The following is a 26232-nucleotide window of genomic DNA, read 5'->3' on the forward strand; positions in this document are numbered from 1 at the left end:
TCACATCATGCAGTTAAAAACCTAGCTAAAACTATGCATCCACATTCTCAGTTCGCAAAAGAGCCACTCCGTAAAAATCTAGCTGTTTCAAAACATTGTTCTAACCATGGCAACAAGACGCACTTCAAGTCATATACGTCATTTTATCTATCCAGCAATTCCAGCTGGCAGATTCGTTGCACTGTGAGGCAAACTACAGACAGAATGCCATGAAGAGAGCCAAGAGACAGCAGCTTATACTTATACTTAAACAATAAACACTATTTGTAAACTAGTCTGGCCAGGAAAATAAAAGAGGACATAAGTACACATTGTTTTCTGCTTACTTATTGATGTGAGCTTGCAGATCGAATATATTCGCTATTTAAAAAATGAAAAAATGAAGAAAAAAAAAACTTTAGAATTAGTTCGAACTTCAAAGATATTTGGCAAATGTCATGACAAAAATGAACCACATTAACTTAACCAGCTGGTCACCACTCAGGTCAAAACTACACTTGTAGATATACCTCATTGATTGATTGATTGAAATATTTATTAACAGTTTGCAGAATCACAGTACATTCCAAGCACAAACTCAATACAAAGACTGTTAACTGTGAGTGGACGACCCCAATTAAGCATTACACTTGTTTACAAGAGGGTCCACCATGTTCAATTCATCAAATAAACCTGCTGTTCGATTACATCAGCGTACCACAAATTCATCAGCTGGAATGCTGAATTCTCGATTTTTCGCAAGCAGTTTGGTGTAGTCATGCAGCAGTTCATATGGGGTATTTGGTGAAATAAACAAATATAGGGTTTCGTACGAAAACATCTTATCTTACAGTAATATAGTCGAGTACCTCTTGCAGTGGAGTTATGATGACAAGCTTCCATACCTAATTTGTGCAAGACGAGCGGCCCCAGTGGCCAATGAGGCGTTTACTTCAGATATCTGCACGCACCGGAAGAGAACATGTCGGTTCATAGTTGAAAGGTGAAGGCTGATGCTAGCTAGTGCCATGTTAGTATAGCTTCTAGGTGGTTCTGGTCTAATTTAACCGTATAAACGCAGCAATAATGTCCGCGTGTGAAGAAGACACAGCAACCACACCTCCATCTGTGCTCATCACAAGCTGCGATGTATCTTTTAAGGAAGAAGAGCTGATAAAACGTATGTTTATAAAAGCTTGAAATTGCAGGAAATGTACTTGACGGGCACCGCTGATGGGACATTATATATAGGTCGACAATAATGTGTTGTTATTGTGTTATTAATTAATGACACGCTATGTTTTCATCACACTGTGATATGTGCGGAAGTAAACAGTAAATACAATGTTGTTGACTTGAGTAGTTTTTCCTCTTACAGTAATTACTTTTCTGTTATGTAGCCCGTTTTAGATTGTCAATTGCTCGTGTGACAGAAGAACATTTTCCTCCCCTTTATTTTAGACATCATCAATCCAAAAAGTTTACCAGAGCCCTCCAAGCAAGAACAGTCAGTGGTTTGGTACCCATGGACGATCAACAACAAATACTACACAGCGGATGTCAGTCTATGTGCAGTGCCAAGCACATTCCAGATGACTTCAGAGATTGCTCAGTCCATGCAAGCTTTCATAGCTTATTTTGACAGCTCATCGGTAGGTTCCTGCATCAGGAAGTTGACTTCGTAGACAGCTTTAGAATGACTGATATTTGTTTTAGTTAATGTCTTTTGCCATAGAACACTCGATACATTTTCGTGGAAGCATTCCATTTGTGGTGTGTTTAGTGCTGCTATGAATGTCGCGTAATGATGAGGACGTGGTCATTGAGAATCTCTTGTGGAAAAGTGTAGTTATATGTGCATCAAATGCACATATGATGGAGTCATTGGAGTGCATGCAGAGCTGAGCACAATGAAATAGAATGCCACCTAAATGGATCCCTCTACGCCGTACGGAAATGCATTGAGTGCTATGGCTGTGTATATAAAATGCATGCAGTTTGAGTGTATGGAATAGCAGCCATTCTAGGGCTAAAACGGCTTATGCTATGCAATGTTGTGCATGTCACATGTGGTGTTCACAGAAGGATGGTTTGGAAAAGCTTTCTCCCTGGATATCTGTGGTGGAGGATCTAACACCAGAGGTGCTCATTCTGGTGTGTGACAGAGTTTGTGAAAGTGGTGAGTAAACCTAACCTGGTGTCCCTATTTTGGGCATGTCATTATAGGTGATATTTTTATTTGACTGTAAAATAGACAATCTACAAGCAAACTCACAGCACGTGAGCTTTTAAGTAGATCGGCTATTTTCGCTATTCACCGCGCAGAAGAAGTATGTTCGCCCTTAATCAGTATGTGCAAGCAAAGTTCCTCTTTGTGTGCTGATAATGTGTGTCACCCTCATGTGACATTGTAGCTGCAATTTGCAACACTAGATATTTTTTGTAATAATTGGTTGAATCTCAATCTAGTGTTGCAACAACCCATTCATCCAAATAGAAAAGTCTGATCTGCTTGTATTAAATTACGTTAAAATCACCAACATTGCAGCTGTAAGGCATGCTTGAATTATCCTCTTTCAATCTGCAAAGCGTTTGTTTCATAAAAATCCACCTTAGACATGATATAATGTTTTTTCGTTAGTTGTTCATTTATAGTGACTCATAGGAATAGACTATGTGACAACCGGGTATATAGTCTGGTGACCACCAGAGAGACGGGTGACAGCCGGAATGTAGACGGCACCCGGGAGCAGTATGAGTTGGCGCCCCAGACTGTGTCTTCCGTGAGGAGGAGGCCCTACAGCCCACGGCATGGCCTTTAGGAGGGCCATTCAAGTCGCAAGTGGAGCCTGCACCCTGCAGTACCACCGTTCCCCTGCTGGTGGAGCCTGCGGAACTATTTCAGCTCAGCCACTCCTGAATGAAGTGTCTAGTGCTGGGAGTCTGGTGCAACGCACAGGTCCTGGGCCTGGTGAGAGCAGGCGTGGACCTGGTGAGACGTAGGAGGAGCCCGGACAGTGACCTCCCAGTCCCGGCAGAGTAGTTTGGGAGCGGTGGACTGTGTGGCCCTGGTCTTTCCCTAACGGAACTGATCGTGGGTAGCTACTGGGACGTAAGTCGGGACTTGATTACCCCGGCTGGGTCACCAGAGTGATGGGTATGGTGTTGCAAGACTCGAAACCCAGATGACCTTTGGATACATCACTGAGGATACGTCCCAGGTGCATGCAATGTTTTTTTGTTCTGAGCTACTTTCTGCTAAGAAATTCCGTGCCGTGATATTATATATAAGTGTTGGGAGTTTGGAAGCGCTCTTCCGAAGTAACTCAACATTCCTGCGTAGTGCGTACCACCAAATTTGCACATAATGCAGGACGCAGCAGCACGATACGTCAATGAAAATGAGTGCTTCCAAACTCCAACACTTGAAAAATGTATCACGGCACGGAATTTCTTAACAGAATGTAGCTCATAACATGTCTACGGTGGATTTTTATTAAACAAACGCGTTGCAGATTGAAAGAGGATACCGTACTTGAAGCTTGCCTTACAACTGCAATGTTGGTGAGTTTAACGTTGTTTAATACAAGCAGATTAGACTTTTCTGTTTGGATGAATGGGCGTGTGTCAACGGAGGGTGTTGCAACTTACAAATCTATTCATTCACAATCTATAGGGGTTACCAGGCATGAAGCACAGCAGTGGTGTTTGAGTCACGCCTTTGAACTAGTAGAGCTCAATCCTCAAGAGTTGCCAGATGAAGATGGTGAGTTGGGGTGGCATCATTCAATATGAATGATGTTGATTGGTTACATTCATAATACATATTCGTCTTACGTTTGCTTTCCTATTTATATTGTTGTGGTTGCATTTTCCAGACGACTTCCCGGAGTCCACAGGAGTAAAGAGAATCTTACAGGCCCTCAATGCCAATGTGTGGTCTAATATGGAGATGAAGGATGGTGAGATAACATAACAGCACATCTCTTTATACAGAATTCAGCATATTTGCTGTTTTTTTTTCTTTTTCTGTTGGTGTAGTAGACATGCATACCTCAGTCAATATCAGAACATCTCCATTTCCCAGAACACAACCAGGGATTTGGCCTAATGAGTAACCTTGTGGCCTCCAGGCATAACAACCCACGTAGCTGCCAAGACCCAACAGTCAGTCATATTTTTTGTTATTACTGATTTTAAATGTAAACCGGGGGGATTTAACAAGTGAGAATCCATGTTTGAACATATTTTCACAAAGCAATTTCTGTAACAGTCTTCTAGTTTGCCACCAGAGGGCGCAAATGACAAGGATGCCAAGGTAACAGAGACTGACTGCAACACAGACACACAGGTGGAAACAATAGTTGGTGAGTGAATCACTGCCTATATGTACCAAAATGAGGATAATATATTTACCTATTTTAAGGGTATGTTCATCCTTGTAGGCACTGTACCAATACATGTGATATAATGATTTACCAGTTGTTTCCTTTCTTAGATCCAATGATTGATTTGGACATCCAGGAACTAGCCAATCTAACAGCAGGGGATGCAGATGTGGAGAACTTTGAGCGTCTCTTCACCAAACTAAAAGAGATGAAAGGTAGTCAGTAAATGGGAAGGAACACACACTCATCCCTCTGCTCTATCAATCTAATCTATAATGCGTCAGTCAGCTGATAGTGATCACGTATGTCCAAATTGTAAATTTAATTGGGTCCTAAAGAACAATTACACACATCTCTGCCATCCGGCAGAAACCAGCTATGTCCAAATGACTTTCTTTTTAGGAAATAAAAACAAAGCAAGTTTTTAGAACGCAATACTGCCTCAAAGTTGGTACGGTGACTTTCTACATTGTCAGATACTTGAATGTTTCATCACTGTCTAATCAATGATGGGAAAAAACGACATACTCAGAGTTAGGTGGTTTGACTGACAATGTTAGGACCCAATGGAGTTAGATTTAGTCAGAAGCGCTTTAATACTTCAGTTTATTTGTAAAAATCTGCAGTGACACACATAAGTAAAGAGTGTTAAATAGCACTGATTTATTCAAAGTTGAAAAATGGAGATAGCTGCTTTCTGCCCAACAGCGACAATATAATTATTGAGTTAGGAAGCCTGGACAGTAACTATTGAGACACAGGATGTTTCACCTACAGCATTACTATTCTCATATTTGTGTACTCGTATGTGCAGTAGGTGCTGTTTTTCTTTGACATGAAGATACATTCTGTTTTACAACTTCCAGACAAAGCTTCATCTTTACCCCATGAGCAGAGAAAGGTTCATGCAGAAAAGGTAGGCAAATGTTCAGTGTTGTGGTAGTGGTTTGTGTGCAGACTCTGAGCTTCTTTTTGCCAGGTGAAACCTGGCAAATGATCGCTGTTGCTATGATCGCTGTTGGCTATGAGGACCTTTGTGCGACCTAGTCCTGATTGGCTGGCCGAATCTGACCCCATGCGGAAGTCTCGAATGTTAACTTACGTCATGTTGTTAGTTAGTCATCAGGCCGTAACCCCCAAACCAATTCCCTGCCTCATAATTTTAGGGCCTATCCAATAAAAGCCTTGATGTGGTATGAATCCGACAAGTTTCTTAAAGTACTTATTGGAATAGTTAATTTGGTATATCCATATTTTATTCCAACTCATAGCGAATGGCGAGATTAAAAACAAACAAAACAAACTATGGGGTTTTTTTAAATCATTGTCTAAACGGGCGATAATAGTAACACAGACCAGGCTTTCCTCCAAAGTGGAAAGTCTGATGGCACAAGGTTAATCTATTCCCAGGGTATGACATTTTTGGCATAGTAATTTCTGTATGTTGGTCAACAAGAAACATGTTTATGCAATTTGAGTTAGAATTCCCCATCTGACGATTTGCCTAATCTGTTCTCCAGGTTGCAAAAGCTTTTTGGATGGCCATTGGTGGAGACGAAGACGAGATAGAGGGCTTATCATCAGGAGAGGAGAGCTAGACAGACGGTGCTGGTGACTGAGTCATCCTTTCCCATGGTCCATCAGAGCTATCCTGGGGCCCTTTGAAGATGCAGCACCCTTTGACTTGCTCCTAGCACAGGGATTGCAGAAAGACTGAAAGGTGGTACATTGTGACATTTATAGCTGTGTGGGCCATTCGTCTCCTCATATTAAATTATGCAATGCTGCAGTATAATGGGACGCAGTTGGATTTCCTTATCAGGGACAGAAAGCTGCTTGGAAGAAATTGAAAAGTGCATCATCACCAGAGGCAGTTTTGAAGTGCATTGGTTATACAGGACCGTAACTCACCGCCTCGTCTGGATCCTTGGCTGCGCTTTTTCTTTTGTGAACCTGAAGGCTTTGTGGTGATACAAGTGAAAGTAAAACATTGAATATAAATTGTATGGTGGATTGTCCATGTGTAGACACAGATGTCACATTTCTTTCTAAGTGACATGTGTGCGTTCCAATTGAAAAAGTAAATAAATTGTAAGACATTTAGTGTACATAATGTTGATTAAAGACACCTTTAATTTATTTCACTGATCTGTGCGTTTTGCAAAAGTGAAACCTATTGACGCACTGTAAGCTTACCTGTGATTTATTGTCGATGACAATGAGTTGACTGTTACAGTTTTATTAAATTGTCACATAACAAAACAATGGTCATTTTAAAATAAATTTAACAAAACATACATAAGACTTGGAACAAAAAGCACAAACTAAGTAACGGTACAAAGGAATAGAATTACAGATCTACCAACTACTTAAAGAATTGTTGTACACAGTGTTCAGTTTAGCACTGTGTAACTGCTTTGAATAGATTCAATGACAGTCTTTTATAAGTGCAATATTCACATGGTGATTGGACAGACACTATTCAAAGACATCTAGCAGATTACACATGCCTTATATTGTAGCAATGTAAATTTAATGTGGGATATACTGTAATCACTGGACAAGAAAAAACACCACTACTACCAGAGCTTAATGGATCAACACAAAGTTGGAAATGCGTAATTTAACCATAGCATCCAGTAGGGTAAATGGTGTAGGTGTTTACACTGTGTTTACACTGTTAGTGCGTGCTTTACCCACAGGGTTCACACAGTGCTCAAGTCCAAACATTTGTCACATATTCTATAATTTCCTTTTCCATTAATGGTACAGGTCATGATACTAAGAAATGCGGCCTCTGACCTGACCTGTGGAACTTGCGCTTCCTTCCCTTTTCTCTGCACAAAAAATAAAATATATCTTTGGAAGTGTTTGCAGGGGCACACTTCTTTAAAGTAGATTCTGGTTTGAATTGATAGATCAAACGGCTGCCTGTTCATGTATTTATTTCCTTACATGCCAAGAGGTCAGCCGCAATTCAATGCAAGCTATAAATATTTATGTACAATGATCTTAGTGGGGCAATAATAAAAATATATTCCCCATGCTGGACAGTATGCAAAAATAACTTATAAAATGTCTCTTTCATTGATCAAAATAGTTTTCATACAATGGTTTCTTTTCAAGAAAAACACAATGGCACTATTATCTATTTCCTTGCTTATAAACATTTAAAATACCAATTTTAGGATTTCACAAGTTTGTTAATATAGACATTTATCAGTATGGGTAAAGTAATTATATATTAATATATATTTAACAAATATATAAGTTATTTAATCACTACCCAAAATAATGTCATTTTATGTTCAAAATGAAGTTAAGTTGATAAACAAGCCTCCCTCTTCACAATTATAACGAGTGCTAGGAGCAGGGGGCACAGTGAAACACCACTTTACTGTAGTATAAAATAAACAATAGCTTTAGCTGAAAGATTAATAGAATTTAGCTGACACAAAACTTGGTGAAATGTTTTTAAGAGATGAAGCTGTACAAAGACGAGAACATGGAAAAAAGGAAAACCTTTATAGCGTTTATCAAACTGCGATAAAGGCAACATTACATAATGTCCAGACAACATTGTCTGAATGTGCGATGAAGGGAGAGAAATAGGTCAAATATGCTCAGCCTTCTAAAACCTACCGCTAACATGCTATGACTGACCGTTCAGCATGAGACAACAAAAACAACATACGAGTCATCAAAACCATCAAATGAAATGCTACCCTTACAAGGAAAGTGCTTAACAGTGTGTGAGGTGAAATGTTGGGGTGGTTGATGCGGGATGCAGGTGATCTGGTGAGGCAAGTCTCTTGTCTTTCCTTAACATTAAAAGAATGTCTTGTTTTCCTATTTGTGGTGTTGGCTGTTGCATGTGGGTGGGGTGGTCCTAGGACACACTAGAGCAGCGGATGCTGGGAGAGCCCATCTGTGTAAGTACCTTGTCCAGCCACTGCAAAGGCCCGTTGAGGTGCAGCTCGATCCAGCAGGGGGTGCTGGTCACTGTCTGACGCCTGGAGGACGGGGACAGAGAAGGGCATCCTTGTTAATGTAATCTTATGTCCATACAAAATACATCAGAACATCACACAAACGTATAGAGTTTATCACTCACTGCCTTTAAGTTCAAATAAAGGTAGGGTTAAGTGATTGTTTGGTTAAAACAAAAAGGTTTGTGTTTCAGTAACAGGGGTGTCCCTGTCTCTCCAGCTCTCTAATAAATAGAAAATACATTTTCAGGTGGGTGATAAAATGTCAGCCAATCAGGAGAAAGTAGCCATTTATCAGCTTATTTTTTATAGTGTTCCATTTCCAATTTTGTCTTCTCATTTCTTTGTGTCATCACTTATCCTGACCCAGTGATCAATGATTTGATAAAATTGGTACCCCGACCTGAAAATGCAGTTTCTGTTTAATAAAAAGCCGGAGAGACATGGAGACTCCTGTTACTGAGCAAACACTTTTTACACTTATTCTAACCAAACAAAATAACTTACCCTACCTTTAATTGACTTGATTTTACTTTATTTTGTAAGGTAAAATCTACGCATAATGCGTCTTTCTTCTGCACACAAGCCCAATTTTACTGGTCATTTCTAACATCATGCATGCTTTTACCAGGATTCTTGTCTTCTCTGGGGTATTTGGTGTCAGAAAGAGAAATGTAACACTGGCCACAGTGTCCAGTGGGAATCCCCGTTGTAAATGGTGTCTGAACGCGTTCACCTCTCACTCTCTCCCACCCCTCCGCCACTGCATGCCTCCTCTGCATTCTTCCCCCATTAGTCAACTCTCTCCTGCCGTCTCCACTGTTGCACCCCCTCCCCCATCATTACCACTCCCTCTCCCCCAAGTCTGCTGGCTGCCTGTGCACAATATCCATTTATTCTTTGTCCTTTTTCCTTGTTTGACCCCCACCCCCAAAACACATTTTGGCCATATAGACCAAAGCCCAACCACCACCCATAGCGTCTCAGTGTCAAGCTTGTGATCAACCACTCACGGATGACATGTTTCAGCCATCTCAAATGCAGTGACACTTGTAACTCAATGTCTGCAGGAAAATAAACTAATGAAAAAATATAGGTCCTTAATTAAATGAGTCAGAGGGTATCACCCAAGACACCCTAAGTTGAGGAATATTTGATTGACTTGTCTAGGTTCCGTAGTTAGTAGTAGGTTCAGACAGGCAGAGACAAATAAATATAATGCTATAATGTAAACAGACCAATATGTTGTGGTAAGAGGAAAGAAGTCATTAAGAAAGCACATCTTGAGATGCGCAAACAAATTATGAAGAAAAAGGTAGGAAAAGTTGACAGGCCCACCAGAGTAAACTCTGAAAAGAAGATAGGGAGCCTCCGTGAGAAAGGTAGAGTGGGTTGTGCGGTGTAATCAGAGCCAGGCTGTAAGTGGCTCCACATGCTGTAGTGTCTACAGAGTGACGGCTCCTCTCAGGAGAAGAACCATGGGCAGAGAGGGCCAGGCTCACTGAGGGGCCCCTTTAGGCCCCCCCACACCCAGAGGATTACTCAAGCCATGAATGCACTGCACAGCCTGACAGTTTCCCTCATCGTCCACTCTGTTTATGTAAGCAGTAGTGAGAAGAGTGGGTGCAGGGTGAGAGCGGAAAGGGCCCTGGTCATAGTTACTGAGTCAGGGTCCTGCTCAAGCCTGTAGAATTCTGAGCCAAGAACGGTGAAGAATGATGCTGCCATTACTCAACCTTGGTAAATAGCTGACAGTTTGCATACATAACCAAGGAAGCTGTCATCGCAGGCCTCTGCTTTTTAAATCACGTAGATGGAAATGTAGTTGCAAATTATTTGCTTATTCAACATCTTTAAAATGATATTTCAGGCTGCTGATATGAATAACATTTTGGTTAGATATTCCACTGTTGAATAAATATGATGTAGTTCTACAATATCCACTGGTACGCAGATATCAATTTCTTTCTAAATGAAATGCTGGGCCTGGTTTGAAATTGTTCCCCTCGGTACAGATAAGCCTTATGCCTTAATCTTATTCTTTTAAAACTTGCATTGCTTAAACTTAATTGATGTTTTATCTTGTCCAAAAAACCCCACAGCAAGCGGTTATGTATCATGTACAGAGGTTCCTCCCCATTAAAAACTCTGGAAAGGCAAATAGTAATGTTGATTATTTCTCCCCTTCAATAATACCAATTGTGATTGTATTTTATATATTTTTTATCGTTGACTAGTCACCTTTACAACGAGGTATGACTTGTAAGGAGCGTGCAATCGTGGAATGAGCAATACAGCTAAACGTGTACAGTGGGAGGCTTCCTCTGCCAACCTAGGGGGGCAGCGGACTGACTTCATGCTTCCTTCTATGCATGAGGAGTGCTGCTTCTTTTCACCCGACAGGGGAGAGTTCCCCCGGCCGGACGTAGAGCGTGGAAGGAACACGTTATTCCAACCAGTTCCTTTCCCCTCCATCAGGCTTTCCGGCTGGCCAGGTGGAGGTAGTTTTAGAGACCAGGATTACTGCATGTGTGGGTAGGTACCTACCCTAGGCATGTTCTCCCCGTGTCCCCTAGGGCCTAGGGGACACGGGGAGAACATGCAAACTCCACACAGCAAGGCCCTTTCGCCAATCCCGCCTTGGGTATGGGCACTGATGACACAGAGGAGGGAACAAGCCCCCAGCGCCCACAGCATCCCCAGCGGCACCATTGTGTTTGTTTAGACTTTAGAGCATTTACGATGTAAATCGTTTGCCAGCCAAGTTTATGGACTTTAATGTTTGTTTAGAGCACCAATTAACGACATAAGACGTCATGTGGCCGATATAAATAATTAAATACAGTGGGCACCCCTCACTTCACGCAAGTGTTATTCTTCTAAAATTTAGAGTAGCCAATAATCTTTGCCCCCCATTTCTACGGTGGATTCGAACCCACAACCCCTGTGGTGGTGGGCAGGGACTTTACTACTGCACCACCTGAGCATGATGATCACAGGTGTGTGACTGGCACCTGAGCATGGGTCCTGCAACTCGCTGGTACCATTTACTGGCAGGTGTGGCCAGCATGCGTCCTGCAACTTTGACATCTGTCTTTGGTACCGTTGTGCAAATCTTGCCTGTAAATCTCTGGAAGAAAGCCTATGGTTCCTCAGTGAAACATAGGCTACTCTTCTTGTGGTGTTGTCTTCCTTTGACTTCACCTATCTCACGGAACTTGGTCCTAAGTTTGGAAATGGTACAAACACCAAATAATGCTGCCAGCCTGCCACTCTGCGTAACGGAACAGCAGCTTCCACTTGCCCCATTGCACTGGTGCCTCACAGGAAGCCACGGGTGATTTGTAACCCGCAGCACAGAATAGTTTTAACGTGCCACGCATGTCGGGAGCCACGGGTGATTTTTAATCCGCAGCACGGGTGATTTTTAACCCACAGAACGGGTTTGTCTGACTAATGACTGTAGGACTGTTGGTATGTCTAACCAACATTATGTCATTGCATGTACTCCTACGGGCTGGGGCGGCACTTGTCAGCGGGGAGTGTTGGGCGGGAGGAGTAGGACGAATGCTCTATCTTGTCCCGATGGGGGCTCCTCACTGGCAGGTGAGTACACAGAAATGTGTGTGGGGAGGAATGAATTAGCATAATGACACCATTGACCATTGGGTAGAAAAGGGGGGTAAAAAGAATAGGCTACTCTAGTCTAACACACCTGTGACTGGCGGATCGCTCAAAACTAGAGCGATTACTAACAGAAGCATATTGGGGGAATTTGGCAAATTCTTTGGGGGTGCTACATACACATTTAGCTGTGTTGCTCATTCCACGATTGCGCACTCCGTACAAGTTATACTTACTATACATCAAATAAAATACCAATTGGTATTACTGAAGTGGATAAATAATCGACCAAAGTTCCAAACTTTCTGTGGGCAGTTTCATTTACAAATCAATCACAGATTTACATTCCCAGAGGCTTCATTATGTGTTAGCAGTATTCAAAGTTGCCATTGGCAGTTGAATTCAAGTGAAAGGTCTTAATTTACCTGTATTCTGCTCCCCATCCTTTGACGAAGCTCATGCGAATGGTGCACATCCTAGTGAGCTGGTAGACGGCCTCGAAGCCCTGGTTGACTGACTGGGCCAGCAAGGCAGCAAACTCCTGGTTGTTAAATATCTTCAGGTTGCAGCCTGAGAAACAAACACATGCATGCACAGTTGCACACACACTCAGTTTACTTGTGTTTGAGAAGCCCACAGTATGAGTGCCATAATTGGTCATGCCCTGGTCACTTCAGTCAGTGTGTAGTGCATCCTCTCAAGCTGACCTGGAGGGATCTTGCAGACGGTGGCCGGATGCCAGCCGTAGCGCTGGTTGCAGTTGGGACTCTGGACAAAGATGGCACTGTCACTGAGACACTCTGCAAACACCTCTCCCCCGATGTAATACAACCTCACTCCCCGTCCTGAGAGACAGGACAATAGAGACCAGTTCAGTGCCACTGTAAATGTTTACTTTTCACAAAACACATTAGATCGAGGCCTACTGTATGTAGGTGTCCGTGTGAAATTAAACCAGAATACCAACCTATGTGTCTGCGTGTGAGCTCCACAGACGAGTTGCGGTTGACGTTGGACAGCAGGCCCAGACAGAAGCGCTCTGAGTTTGATGGGTCTGTGAAGCCGTCTACCGTGAGGGAGGGCTGCGATGCATGGAAGGTCTCTCCCACCCGTTGGTTCAACTCGTAGTAGGAGATGGAGCACCAGAAGGCAGATTCACAGTACGTCACAGGCTGCAAGTCTGCAAGAGAGCAGGAAAGGGGTTAAGATGGAGAGACAGAAAGTAGAGTGGGTGAACACAGTGAGGGGTCTGTGAGACAGGAATTAAGGCTTGCGAAAGCAGTTCAAAAAGGTCTGAGGGCAAACAACCATGTGGAGATGCTCAATGCTGATAAATGTGTTCCCTTTGAACTTTCCTCTGAGGCGTTTTCCCATGACCTGCATGTCCCCCAGTCAGGTGACGTGCCTGTTTATCAAGTTTTCCTTACAATGACTCCCCCTCGGTGGCTTTCCACACATATAGAATAACCGGGCAACAGGATATTATCATTATTACATTACCTTGGGCTGTCTGTAGTTGGCCGTTCCACAGGACTACGATAGGCCACAGACAAAGACTCCATTCATACTATACTTCCTGTGTTACTGCCCTGGGGCTCAGCCTCCCAGACCCAGTGGGCTGCCCCTGTATATTATCATCTCTCATTTACTCAATAATTTTCTTCTCACACACACACACACACACACACACACACACACACACACACACACACACGCACTGTAATTATAGTCTCACTCGCTCTCACTCTCATGAGCACACTTTCACTCCCTAAAAGACACTTCCAATTCATTCAGAATGTAAATCCTCTGAGCACTTGAAAAATACTGCCAGAAGTGAGTTTGTATTTTCCTGTTAGTCTGTTCACAGATTTCAAGATGACACTACAACCTATGGTCAAGACACCATCACTGTGCTGATACAGTATATCGCTATATCTCTGAGTAAAGAGTGAGTAAATAAATTAAACAGTTACCGGAAGAACACGTCAGATATAATCCTGCCACCGATTAAAATCAATCCAATATTTATTATCCGTGCCAATATTTATTATTTTAAGAGATGCATGCACTCCTCAGATGCAGTGACAAGTGTCCAGAAGTACAGTTTTGTAGTCTGGCAACAATTTCTCGCATTACTGGATTGGTGGAAAATGTGGATTGTGGACAATGAGTAAATAGCCAATGAACACTATTTTCTGTGTTTGTAGGAGAGATGCTGGAAGGTCCCAAGCTCCAGTACAAAAGCATTTCCTTCACCAAGCACATAAATTACTTTTCCTCAAGTAAAAAGAGCAAGCTCACGTTGTCAAAAAGAGCATACTAAGGTTACAAATCTCATGAAATCTCTCTCCTCATCATTTACTCACCTAACCTACCAGCTGTTGTCAATAAGAGTATACTTAAGTTACAAAACTCACATGACAATTTCACTCTCCCTTTTTCTCATTTGCTTGCTCTCTATCTCAACACACACACACATTCACAGTACATAGTAGTATACTGCCCTACAGATAAACAAGTACATAGTAGTATACTGCCCTACAGATAAACAAGTACATAGTAGTATACTGCCCTACAAAGACAAGTACATAGTAGTATACTGCCCTACAGATAAACAAGTACATAGTAGTATACTGCCCTACAAAGACAAGTACATAGTAGTATACTGCCCTACAGATAAACAAGTACATAGTAGTATACTGCCCTACAAAGACAAGTACATAGTAGTATACTGCCCTACAAAGACAAGTACATAGTAGTATACTGCCCTACAAAGACAAGTACATAGTAGTATACTGCACTACAGATAAACAAGTACATAGTAGTATACTGCCCTACAAAGACAAGTACATAGTAGTATACTGCCCTACAAAGACAAGTACATAGTAGTATACTGCACTACAGATAAACAAGTACATAGTAGTATACTGCCCTACAAAGACAAGTACATAGTAGTATACTGCCCTACAAAGACAAGTACATAGTAGTATACTGCACTACAGATAAACAAGTACATAGTAGTATACTGCCCTACAAAGACAAGTACATAGTAGTATACTGCCCTACAAAGACAAGTACATAGTAGTATACTGCCCTACAAAGACAAGTACATAGTAGTATACTGCCCTACAAAGACAAGTACATAGTAGTATACTGCCCTACAAAGCCAAAGTGAGATAAACAAGTACATAGTAGTATACTGCCCTACAAAGCCAAAGTGATATTACAACTAATTGTATATCTGTTCTTGAGGTACCGGTAATTGTTTATCCCCCAAAATCACGAAGGCTAATTTGACGGATACACAAATAAGATGGTGTGTCCAAAAACGTAGCTTTGTAGGGCAGTATACATCTACCTGGTTATCTGCTAAATGAGAGCGGTCTGTTACACCAAAAAGTTTTGCGTCATTTAGACTCTTCACTCATGTCATTCCTATATGCAATATTACAATTGTGTAAATTAGCTTTTCTTATACTTTACTATATTTTCGACCATATTATAATTAAAGCACATTTATTCTTTAATTCTTCATTAACCCTATATAATTGGTCAATTTAACCATTTCTGTTACACTTCTATGCATAGCTAATGAATTTATGAAAGGTGCCCAGTATTTCGATTACTCTGCCCCTCCGGTGTCCACTGTTCGCACCAAAAGGTGCCAACTCCAACGAACACAGAGAACCATCCAGCAACAGGGGAACGAGAGCACACACAGACATTAAGCTGTTGAACTGATTTTACTGCTGATGAATGATATTTCAGTGGGGTCGCCGTGTGTGTGTGTGTGTGTGTGTGTGTGTGTGTGTGTGTGTGTGTGTGTGTGTGTGTGTGTGTGTGTGTGTGTGTGTGTGTGTGTGTGTGTGTGTGTGTGTGTGTACCTGGTGCCTGTTTGATACAGTCAATGTATGCTGCTTTTATTTTAAGATATTGTCTTTTCCCCCCTCCACATCATCAGTAAAATCATGGAGGTTGTATTTAACCCCAATACTTAAAATATGGGGAACTGTAAACACACTCATTGCATTTTATTTTGCCCAATGCCCACAAATGAATATTGATTATTGGTATTCTTGATTACTAATAATTGATTACATAATAATAATAATAATCTTTAATTCAGATTATCTGTTAACTACAGCATCATGAAAATGTGTCAGCAATAACTTACAAGTATTAGTTATGTATTAGTTGTGACTGTAGGGTGACTGTAGGCTTTCAATTAGTATTACCTGGTAAAATGAATAATTCCCTGTGTTGGCACATCAAAGTGTTGGCTTACCGAGATTACTAGTAGTTGCCGGTGAGACAGGATTCGGTGACAGGCTTGGCGATCCTGAAAAGGAAAGTGAAGATCGGGTTAATGCACAACTGTTAACAGTTACATTACTGATGTGTGTTGTCTATTAAAAACACTGCCCCGGAATCTCAAAATAAAGGCGCTAGAGTGCCCAGCAGAAGAGGCAGATTTTACTCTGAAAAGCCCCGCCTTCCATTTCTCCCCAAAACCGGGACTCCGGGAGGTATCATTTTACATTACTACCTTGCACTGTCAAGTCTGATCTCTCTTTAGAAGCGTGAATATTCCAAACGAGATGCTAGGTTAAGTCAGAAACATTGGACAGAACATTGGCGTTATGATCAAAACCATGGAGAGCGCTGTAGATTTAGAGATAATAGCTAGTTTTGTCTGCCCGTAAACAAGGAAGTGAACGGCTGCGTGCATGCGCAGCCATTCGCATGTTAAAATGGATTTTAGCGATCAGGTTTTATATAATTGAAAAGGACCTAAAGACGTCTCCAGACCGACCTGGGCACAATAAGTGTTAATTGACATGCCCTACCTGTGTCCATGCTGTGGTTAAGCTGATCACTGGTCTCTCCATCCTCACTCAGGTAGCCTGGTGGAGGAGTCTCTGACACACAGACACACACAGACACACAGACACACACACACACACACACACACACAGATTACACACAAACACTTAACCTCAACAAACCACAGAGCAAATGTTAATGTATCCAATACACTGTGACTTTGTGAAGCCAGCCAACACCCTAGCTGAACGTACTCTAAACAACTCCTGAATCATTTGCAAGCTAGTACATGTCAGTGTACACTAGTCAGTGTCCTCGCTTGGAGAATTAGTGCGTTGCTGCCTCTCACCAGGGATATAGTTACTCTGGGGCTCAATGCCAGCTGGGAAGTTGGTGTTCTCGGGGATGGAGTGGCTGTAGTCATCCAGCGGCGGGAACTCTGTGGGGATATCCGTGTGCCGTGGGACCAGGACGGGAGGCAGAACTGGAGAGAGACCAAGACACACAAATGTTGATCACGTATACTATATTTGGTGAACAATAAACAAGAAATTATAACATAGTCATATTATTACCAGCTGCTGTCATCGCGTTGCACACAATGCACAAGGAAGGAAGACAGTTGACTGGCATAGTATAGTAGGCTGCTGCTGCTATATTATCATTATTCATTACATGAATTACTAAGTTATAGCATGATGTCAACCTAAATGTTAAATATGAACAAGAATAGGATGATAAACAAGTGCTGTCCGTTGTGCATTTGTCATGCCCCCCCCCCCTTTTTAAACTTGCAGCCGTGGTTAGATGTTCTATTGTAAATAGCAGATCTAACAAGCTCACGAAGTGGCTCGGTAATGAAGTTTCAAAGATGTATGCACATGGCGCAAACAGCACATGGTAACTGAGGCGTGTATGTAATAGACGAACAACATGCATTTGTGCAGGTTGAGAAATAAATGTGACGTGTGGTAACTGTTGAATGTCCACATCACATGGCTGTCGTTTAATTTCCACATGCATGCGTGCGTATAATTTCCACATGCATGCGTGCCACATGCATGCGTGCATGCCTGTCGTCTACACACATATGCCTAGTGTCAGAGCGTGTATGTTTGGACTGCCGTTGGTTGCTGTCCCATTGGCCAGAGGGCAGCCAGAAGAGGCAGCCAATCAGATTTTCAAGACTAGATCGCTAATATGACTAGGTCGTCAACATTTCATGAGCTGTGTTTGACCAGCAGCTAAAGCAGCTGGTAAAAACAAAATACATTTCCAGTATATGAGCATGTGTACACTCACTTGGTGTCTCCACCCTCTGGTAGTGGTAGGGGTTGACGCACACCTCATCCTTTTTGGTGTGGAAGGCGAACTCGCAGTGGTCGACGGCCCTCAGTTCGTGATGGGACTGCAGGTCGGGCCAACGCCAAAGGCGGCAGTAGATGACATGGGGAAGACCTTTCCTGTGCGACACCTGCAGACGGCCATCTAGAGACCTGGGGAGCACAACCAACAACACCAATGAGACAGCTGATGGGGTTCAAAACTCTTGTGGGTAATTTGTGGGATTTATAACAACTGATTCAAATAAGCAGGGATTGTGATGAACCAAGCTGAGAGCAATGGTTCTAACTATAAGAGGGGAGATAAGGTCACTGTGGGTTCTCAGCTATTCAATAAAAAGCATCAGTCCTCACTAATATGGAGGATAAACACTAACGGATGGCAGAGCACACTATGGTATTTTCTTTACCACGGACCAGCTCAAAATAAACCCTTTTTCCAAAACTACTAACGTAATGTTTACTTTTTCATTCACTGTATTAGCATGGGTATGAAAGAGCGTATTCTGCACCAAGCGCGGCCCCAGCCTTCCTCACACAGCGGCACCAGTCAGGGTAACATCACCTTACATATGGACCGTCTCAAATGCAAACACCATATGCCAACTAATAAGGTCATTTTGGAATACAAACAAAAGCAGGCCTGTACCTATTGCCTAAACTTAAAATTGTACAAAATAAAAGGCCTCTGTAAAAGTGTAAACAAATGTACAGCCTAGAAAAGTATAATTCAAGCAGCCATGATTATACAGAAAATGTCTTCTTGGCCTCAAGGCCCAATGTAGAGAAAGTGCTGAAACCTCCTCCTGTAGGTTTTTATTAGGTTTTCCACATGACTGATGTGGTTGTGAGGTGCAAGGCCATCGGCAGTGCCATGGAACCACATCTGCCAAGACTGTCTGTACTGTATCCCTACACTACTGCCAGAGCACAGTGAGGTGATGGCTCTATCCCAACCTGAAGCCCACAATAGCACAGCACAGTCAGTGTGGAACTGTCAGACAGAGCAACATATGGTTCTCATTCCTCACCGTGGCTCTGTCTCCCCTGGCAGTAGGGGGAAAATGAGGGCGAAATTTAGACCCCCGCAATCTCCTGTAACAGCCTCAGCTCCTGCCATGACCAAACCTCATCAGCCCGCCTATTACCTAGACAGCTCCTTCCTGAGTGACCGACTAAGTAACTGAGTGGGAGTTTAGAAACCCTATACCAGTGTACCCAGTAGTCTTACTGGGCACTGACTGTCCCCTTCTCCTATTAGCAAGATTTGCTTGAATGCAGTCATTCATAGGGGGGGCAGTGATGTCATGGGAAATTGCAAAAACAGAAACACACAACATGGCACAAAATTGATACCAGTAATCAAGTCAACACTTAGAAGATACCTCAAGAAAAGGCAGAGAGCTTAACTAGCCGAGGCCATGGAGCTTGATTACATAGTCGTAAGTGCACCGGCAGCAGTAGTCACATATTGGTCATGTCAAATTCATCTAAACAGAGCTAAACAGAACATAAATCCAAATTAAAGAGTATCTCCAGTGGAGCCTATAGTATAAGTATAAAATTCGGCCAACTTAATGGTCTGGCATCAAATCACTGGGACAAATGTGACAGTGAGGACTGCGTGAGCTCATTGTTTCCACCACAGTTAAGGGGTTGCTGTTGACACATTTGACAGTGATCTATACTTTGTGCTTTCATCAGATCCAATTTGTTAGCTTTCCATCATGATTCTCTAGGTCTAGGAGAAATCTCTTATTAGCCTGTATTATTACTTATTAGCTCGTATTATATTGCCCAGCCCAAATAGGGCTGGGCAATATAATCAATATACCGGTAATCTTGATATAAGACTAGATTCCATCTAGGACATCAGATATCATAATATAGCGTGTGACTTGTGCTGCATGTAATTTTCGGAACATATTGTTCTAGTAGTTCCATTATATGCCTCTACCAACTAGTTATTATATATTGGTTCTAAATATGCATTTCTATATATATATATGTTCTGTTAATTAACAACCCTACTGTTTAGATAACATTGCTACATCCCTTTTCCAGAAGGTGGCATTCCTGTTTCCCGTTCTCAGTCTTCATTCAGACTTCAGATTTGAACTGGAAACACACAACACCATGTCACCTTCAAGTGTTTCAGGTTCAAACCTGACAGTCATGCACAGAGCCTAATAGTGAAGCTCAAATAAGAGGAGCATATCATTGATGTGGCAGATGGATTTTGGCCAAATAAACCAAACCTCCCAGTAAATGTGGCACAAAACTGATCTAACCTCTGTAATGTCAACACAGACTTTTAGCATAGCGATGTCCCGTTTGTTGGTTTTCCGACCAGGTTTCCGATGTTTTCCGACCATGATGACCAGGTGGCCACTTCAAATGCTGACCTCTCTCTCACTCTGTCTACCACATTAGAGGATGCAAGGACAGTGCAGCACAAAGCATGCTTGTTAAGTATAGAGTCACTCACACTTTAATCCCACACTAATATAGCCAGGCACGGGCTCCCCTCAAGCCTCTGTGCGTGCTGGAAGTGAACCACAAACCAAACAGTGGCCCACGCCCTCCCTAGGGCCCACAGGACATTCCCAAGCACTGAGCAACCTCATCTCGGTGTAAGCTACAACCCGCACAGACTGCTACTGCTACATGAAGTATGCGATGGCCGGCTTGTTCATCAGTTATACTGTATGAATGAATACGCATTTATGGATGTCTGGACTGGTATGACTGAAGTATAAGTCATGTTCTTGTATGTATGTTCTTCGTATGTCAGTTGATACTATCAATGAGAAGCTCTCGTCATCCTGCTAAATCTGACACTAACTTCGCTGATGACATCGCGCTTATCAGTCAATCCTTGGGAGTACGCTCAGGGTCTCCTTCAGTCTCTTGAGCAGGCCTCTTTATCTCAAATTCTCAACGAGACAAAAACTGTAAATATATGCAAATCCAACAATAATCACATTATCAAAACACTTAACAACACTCCTTTGAAACATGTTGATGACTACGAGTGTTTGGGTTCATATATACAGTATCTTCTTCCCAAAAGGACTTTCAAACTAGGAAGGGTATGGCCTGGTCAGCCTGCAATGACATGCATAAGATCTGGTCATCCCAGCATAGTAAGAGGTTCAAAGTTAAAATATTTAGGACGACCATCAAGCCGATTCTACTCTATGGCTCCGAGACATTTTCAAAGAACTTAGAGAAACGGCTGGATGGCACTTACACCCGCCTTCTAATGAGAGTGCAAAATCTCTCTTGGAAGAGCCACCCATCTTTTCTTCACTAGTCCTTCTTTCTTCTTTCATGTATCATCCTCAAATGTCAAACTCAGTATCGAGTAGCCACGCCCTTGTCTCTGGTCCCACGTGGAAGAGGCCGGCCTCCGAAGGAGGTCTGTAGTCTGTACAGGGGGCAGGTGTTAATTATGTGCTCGGCAGATTGCTCAGGCTCGCCGCACTCGCATGCTGCACTGTCCGCCAAGCCCCACCTCTTCATTGCTGATTTGAAGCAGCCGACTCCAGTGCGCAGGCGGTTCAGTACCGCCTGTGCACTGGAGTCGGCTGCTTCACTAGTCCGATTCAGAAGAACACAGTTTGCTGGCCACTGCTACAGAGCTGATCATGAGGTTATATCTTCCCTTCATCTCTGGAATCCTGCCTCAAAGCAGACCAGAGGTAGAAAACTGTCATTCCCTGATGTCATCAATACACTTGTATCACTAAGCAGGAACTGGGGATGGCAATGAAGGACCGGGAAGTCTGACGTGGCATTGTGAAAACCGGTCATTTTGTGGGGGGCACTGGGGCCATGCAGTAAAAGTAAATTAATTCACAAAACTAACGTCATCTGTATTGTTGACATATTTCTAAAAATATTAGCGCAACTTTCGTTCAACTTTGACCCCTCTTATCACATGATTTCTTTTTGGGGCGTAGTGATATGGACACAAACAACATAGTTCCGTGAGATAGAGGGGTAAAAAATGAACGAAAGTTGCACTAATATTTTAGAAATAGGTCAACAATACAATTGATGGATTACAATTTTTATGGATTAATTTACTTTTAATGCGTGGCCCCCAGTGCACCCCACAAAATGACCGGAACTACTTCATATTTCACCAAAACCAGAGCAGAACTCCCACCACGGGACTCGGGCAATCGAATAATACAGTTGCAACCACTTAATTAATGGCAAGTATTTCATACAGCTTAAGTTAAATAAATCTGAACTATCCCTTTAAGCTTACGTATGATTCACGATGACTAGTCTAAACACTGTCCCAGCCCTCTCCGAGTCAAAGCCCCCCGCATGTGTGAGCAGACCTACATTTACTATCCTGGGTAAAAGTTGATGAACTATGAAATGTATTAAGGACAGTGGAGCTTACTTTTTCAGATATTTCAGCAATCTTCCTATACTTCTTATTAGTGTTGTAGACAAGACTCAGTCAAGACAACATCCAGACTAAAAGAGTAATTGTGACTGACTATGTATACGTATTACGTACTGTAGTGTACAGTACACAATTTACAATTAAAATAAGATAATAACTATTGATAAAGTGTTGATGAAATGAAGGACTTTTTTTTCGTTTTGTTATAATTTAAGCCTAAATGTCTGACTGTACCACTACCTCGTGGTGTTTACTGTACATTAATTGTTTTCTGTCTATTCAAACAAGCAATTGGAGTTTCAGAGTTATATATTGATCTAATGATCTATGTCTTGAAACTGCCCCGCTAGAAGAATGTCCACAACAAAAGCAGAGAAGTTCTTATCACTTGTATTAATATTTGCTTTGCCATTTTATAATGATCATCATATAAACCACACTTGTGTGCGGTGGTGGGTTGTAAACTTTGATTATATATTAATTATATATATATATATATATATATATATATATATATATATATATATATATATATATATATATATATATATATATATATATATATTAATTCATATATACTCTAAGGTTGTAAACTGAGACAGACTGTGACGTAACACAGACTTAACGGATGACAGCCGCTATAAATGCATTGTTACCATAATGGAGGAGAGCGGCTATAAGATCAGACACGGTCCACCCATCCATACAGTCAGACTAGCTTGACTCCAGGCCAGCCGGCCAGGCCGAGGGCATGTCAATTATTCTTCAGTCAACATTTTTCAAATAAAAAATAAATAAATAATGTAGACTATTATTAATTAAACGCAACAGTCTTGTGATCGATTATGACGAATTCCTGTTCTGTTCTTTGGCTATATAGAAGTGTCTATTTGTAGCTTACGTCTCTAAATGTTTTGATGAATTGAACAAGGTGGACCTTCTTGTAAACAAGTGTAATGCGTTATTGGGTCGTCCACTCACAGTTAACAGTCTTTGTATTGAGTTTGTGCTTGAAATGTACTGTAATTCTGCAAACTGTTGAATCAAATCAATCAGTGCAAGTGCACTGTAGTAGTAACATTTCTAAATAACTACATTTACCTTACGAGCATGATCAAGGCAGTTCACAGACAATCACATATAGCAGCTAGTATAGACAGGCTAACGCTACGCTAACGCCAGCTGCACCGTTCAAACAGAGCTGTATGACAGCTAGCTAGCCGTAGCGAGCAGCACACAACACACTGATCACTGCTTCAATTGAAATGTTTTTATATTTACCTCAACACCGAATATATAGTTGCCATCATCGAATTAATACTAATATTAGTTCACTAAGTTACCTGGGTCATCGCATAAAAACACCAGTTTACCATTAATATTAGCAGTTATTCTTTATTAGCTAGCTATAAATGCTTAGCTAAATGCTAATTCATTTTATACTTTCATGTAATAATAGTAATACTTGAATACCGGCAAATAAATGTGCTACAGAAAGTGTGGAACGTATCGTGTTTATATATTAAATAACGTGGTTGAATGTGTCTCCATGCTGTCATTGCTGCTGCATGGCTATATAGCTGAGAGGGCAATTAATGTTACCTGGGTATGGTGATGCATTTGGTGTTCACATTCTGTGTGGTGATGGATTTCTCCAGCTCGTCCAGCTGCCCCGTCTTCTTCAACTTCTTCACCAGACTTTTAACAGCCTTTTCGCACCATTTCTCTTCTTGCCCGTTCTGTTCTCCTTTCTTCCAGCCGAGGAGCCTCTTCACGATGGGGGGAGTGAACGGTAATATAGACATCATATGCGGGTTTTTTAGGTTGTGTGGTTCTACTCTCTTCTGATTTAATTCTAAACGAATTATGTCGCTACAAAATTACACGCATGTAATAACAAGTTATTCAGCCAGCTAGATAACTAGCTAACTAAATACAGGGAGAGGGGAAAAGGTGCCAGACACCGCCAGGGTTCTTTAGTAGTCTGCTGTGCTGCTCGGCAGATGCACTAACAACACATCCGCACACACTGGATCCACAATCCGTTCAACTTGAGTTGAATGGAGCTTCCAGCCTTCCTTCCCATGTATCCCTTCTCTTCCTTCCACCGGCTGGCAACACAACAGCGTCATATGAGACCAAGTGAACCACCAGGCAGAGAAATAACCACTTCCTGTGTTGTGCCGAATTCATTTGCGATGCCGCTGTTCTTTGTTTCTTTATTTGTTCTTATTCTAATTTCTAGCCTTGCCTGTTTGAATGCAAACAAGCCTACACGTATGATTTTTTCAGTAAGAATATACAATCTAACCTAATAGTATTTATTATTTAATTCTGTTTTTCTTAAAATACAATATATACTTTTATTTTGAAGGTACAATTGGTCATTTCCCGCTGGTTCTGTGGCCAGGCAGCTGTGAGTAATTTGATAGAGGTTCCAAGTTCCACTGTGTTTGAATGACCCATGCACCTCCTCGGTCAGCTCAGAAATTGCTGATGGGATGCTGTAGCCTACTGTCCATTATAACAGGCACTGAAAGCGATGTATGGGCAAATAGGTTTAGTATTGTCATTTATTTACACTAACTCAGACAAACACAGAGGCCATGTACAGTGTTTGTTGTTTTGGGGGCTGTAAACCACTGCATGGTTCTCAAGCTTTTCAGGCTGTGACCCAAAAATAATCATATTTTAACTGTCATCTGGGGACCACCCAAAATCAAGTGGGTTGAGAACCGCTGCTGTAGACAATAATAGACTACTCACACACAAGGCGGCAGCATAGTAGCTAATGTGTGTGTCATATCTGTCCTTATGGATAGGGTAAATTGACTTATAACATTGTATTTAAGTGACTGACAGGGCCATAGGCCTACTAAAAATATAATCTGTTTTAACTTTTGCCCAGTTAAGTCTTACCTCCAAATAATGTCTTAAACTTATACTGTCAGGAAAGGGAAGAAATATTTGCAATCAGAGATATGTCAACACTGAAAGATGATACAGTTTTTACAATCACAGTATCCATAAATAGAATACTGTAACAAGTAATCCTTTTGATCCCCTCATAAAAGTGATTTAATTTCACCTTGGATGCATCTTTGCAGAAAGATACGGGGTGACCGGGCATATGTTGCTATTTGGGGTCTGGTTTAATGGTGTTATTGATAAGTGCAACCCTGGCTGTCGCCTCCTGGTAAACAGCAGTGTACCTATGCTATAAATATCCCTGTCCAGAAGCTCATCATGGCCCCTTTTCCTTCTCTCTATTTATAACCTCCATCAATGACTACTAGTGTCTATTTTTATGCAATCATTTGGCATGGCTTCTTACTTCCTTCTTGCTAAGTAAATATTGTGGCAATCCTGGCAATGACAAAAACAATGTAAGTTTTGCAGTGAAGTCAGCTCACAATATGTACTTTATTGATAGACATAATACTGTACTTGAAGGGAGGGTTTTTTAGAGAGATGTCATTACCAGAAAAAATAAATGTGCACATCATCTCTGTCCTGTTTCCTGTGTCATGTCACTTATATGCTTGATGATGATAAGAGCACATTTCTCAACAGCATTCAACGGTCAAAAAGGACATGACAGAAGCAACACGCCGAGGCTCCTTTCTCCACAAAAGCCTCTGGAACAGGTCGGGGATTTG

The 26232-nt window shown here is 41.7% G+C and overlaps 2 protein-coding genes across 2 annotated transcripts; one reads left to right on the forward strand and one right to left on the reverse strand.

Moving 5' to 3' along the window:
• Positions 1 to 986: 986 nt before the first annotated feature.
• On the forward strand, positions 987 to 6506 carry aagab (alpha and gamma adaptin binding protein). Its single transcript, XM_080762486.1, has 10 exons — positions 987 to 1159; positions 1441 to 1631; positions 2062 to 2158; positions 3656 to 3745; positions 3858 to 3941; positions 4067 to 4146; positions 4253 to 4346; positions 4478 to 4582; positions 5234 to 5283; positions 5888 to 6506. Exons 1-10 carry the CDS (start codon positions 1066 to 1068, stop codon positions 5963 to 5965), a joined length of 963 nt encoding a protein of 320 aa, XP_080618612.1. The 5' UTR covers positions 987 to 1065; the 3' UTR covers positions 5966 to 6506.
• An 84-nt stretch (positions 6507 to 6590) lies between these two features.
• Positions 6591 to 24669, reverse strand: smad3b (SMAD family member 3b). The gene is made up of 9 exons (XM_080762485.1): positions 24176 to 24669; positions 18107 to 18300; positions 17154 to 17288; positions 16828 to 16899; positions 16266 to 16319; positions 12948 to 13160; positions 12688 to 12825; positions 12406 to 12550; positions 6591 to 8380 (listed from the first exon to the last, which is right to left on the reverse strand). Exons 1-9 carry the CDS (start codon positions 24379 to 24381, stop codon positions 8257 to 8259), a joined length of 1281 nt encoding a protein of 426 aa, XP_080618611.1. The 5' UTR covers positions 24382 to 24669; the 3' UTR covers positions 6591 to 8256.
• Positions 24670 to 26232: the final 1563 nt, after the last annotated feature.

The sequence above is a fragment of the Protomyctophum bolini genome (assembly GCF_963924005.1).
Source record: "Protomyctophum bolini genome assembly, chromosome: 4".
NCBI classification, from domain to species: Eukaryota; Metazoa; Chordata; class Actinopteri; order Myctophiformes; family Myctophidae; genus Protomyctophum; species Protomyctophum bolini.

Coding starts and splice junctions, on each gene's coding strand:
- aagab (XM_080762486.1), top strand. CDS start 1,066: ATGTCCGCGTGTGAAGAAGACACAGCAACCACACCTCCATCTGTGCTC. Junction 1,160..1,440: donor GGAAGAAGAGCTGATAAAAC/GTATGTTTATAA, acceptor CCTTTATTTTAG/ACATCATCAATCCAAAAAGT. Junction 4,147..4,252: donor GTAGCTGCCAAGACCCAACA/GTCAGTCATATT, acceptor TTTCTGTAACAG/TCTTCTAGTTTGCCACCAGA.
- smad3b (XM_080762485.1), bottom strand. CDS start 24,381: ATGATGTCTATATTACCGTTCACTCCCCCCATCGTGAAGAGGCTCCTC. Junction 16,900..17,153: donor CCAGAGTAACTATATCCCTG/GTGAGAGGCAGC, acceptor TCTGTGTGTCAG/AGACTCCTCCACCAGGCTAC. Junction 8,381..12,405: donor GGATGGGGAGCAGAATACAG/GTAAATTAAGAC, acceptor CCCGTCCTCCAG/GCGTCAGACAGTGACCAGCA.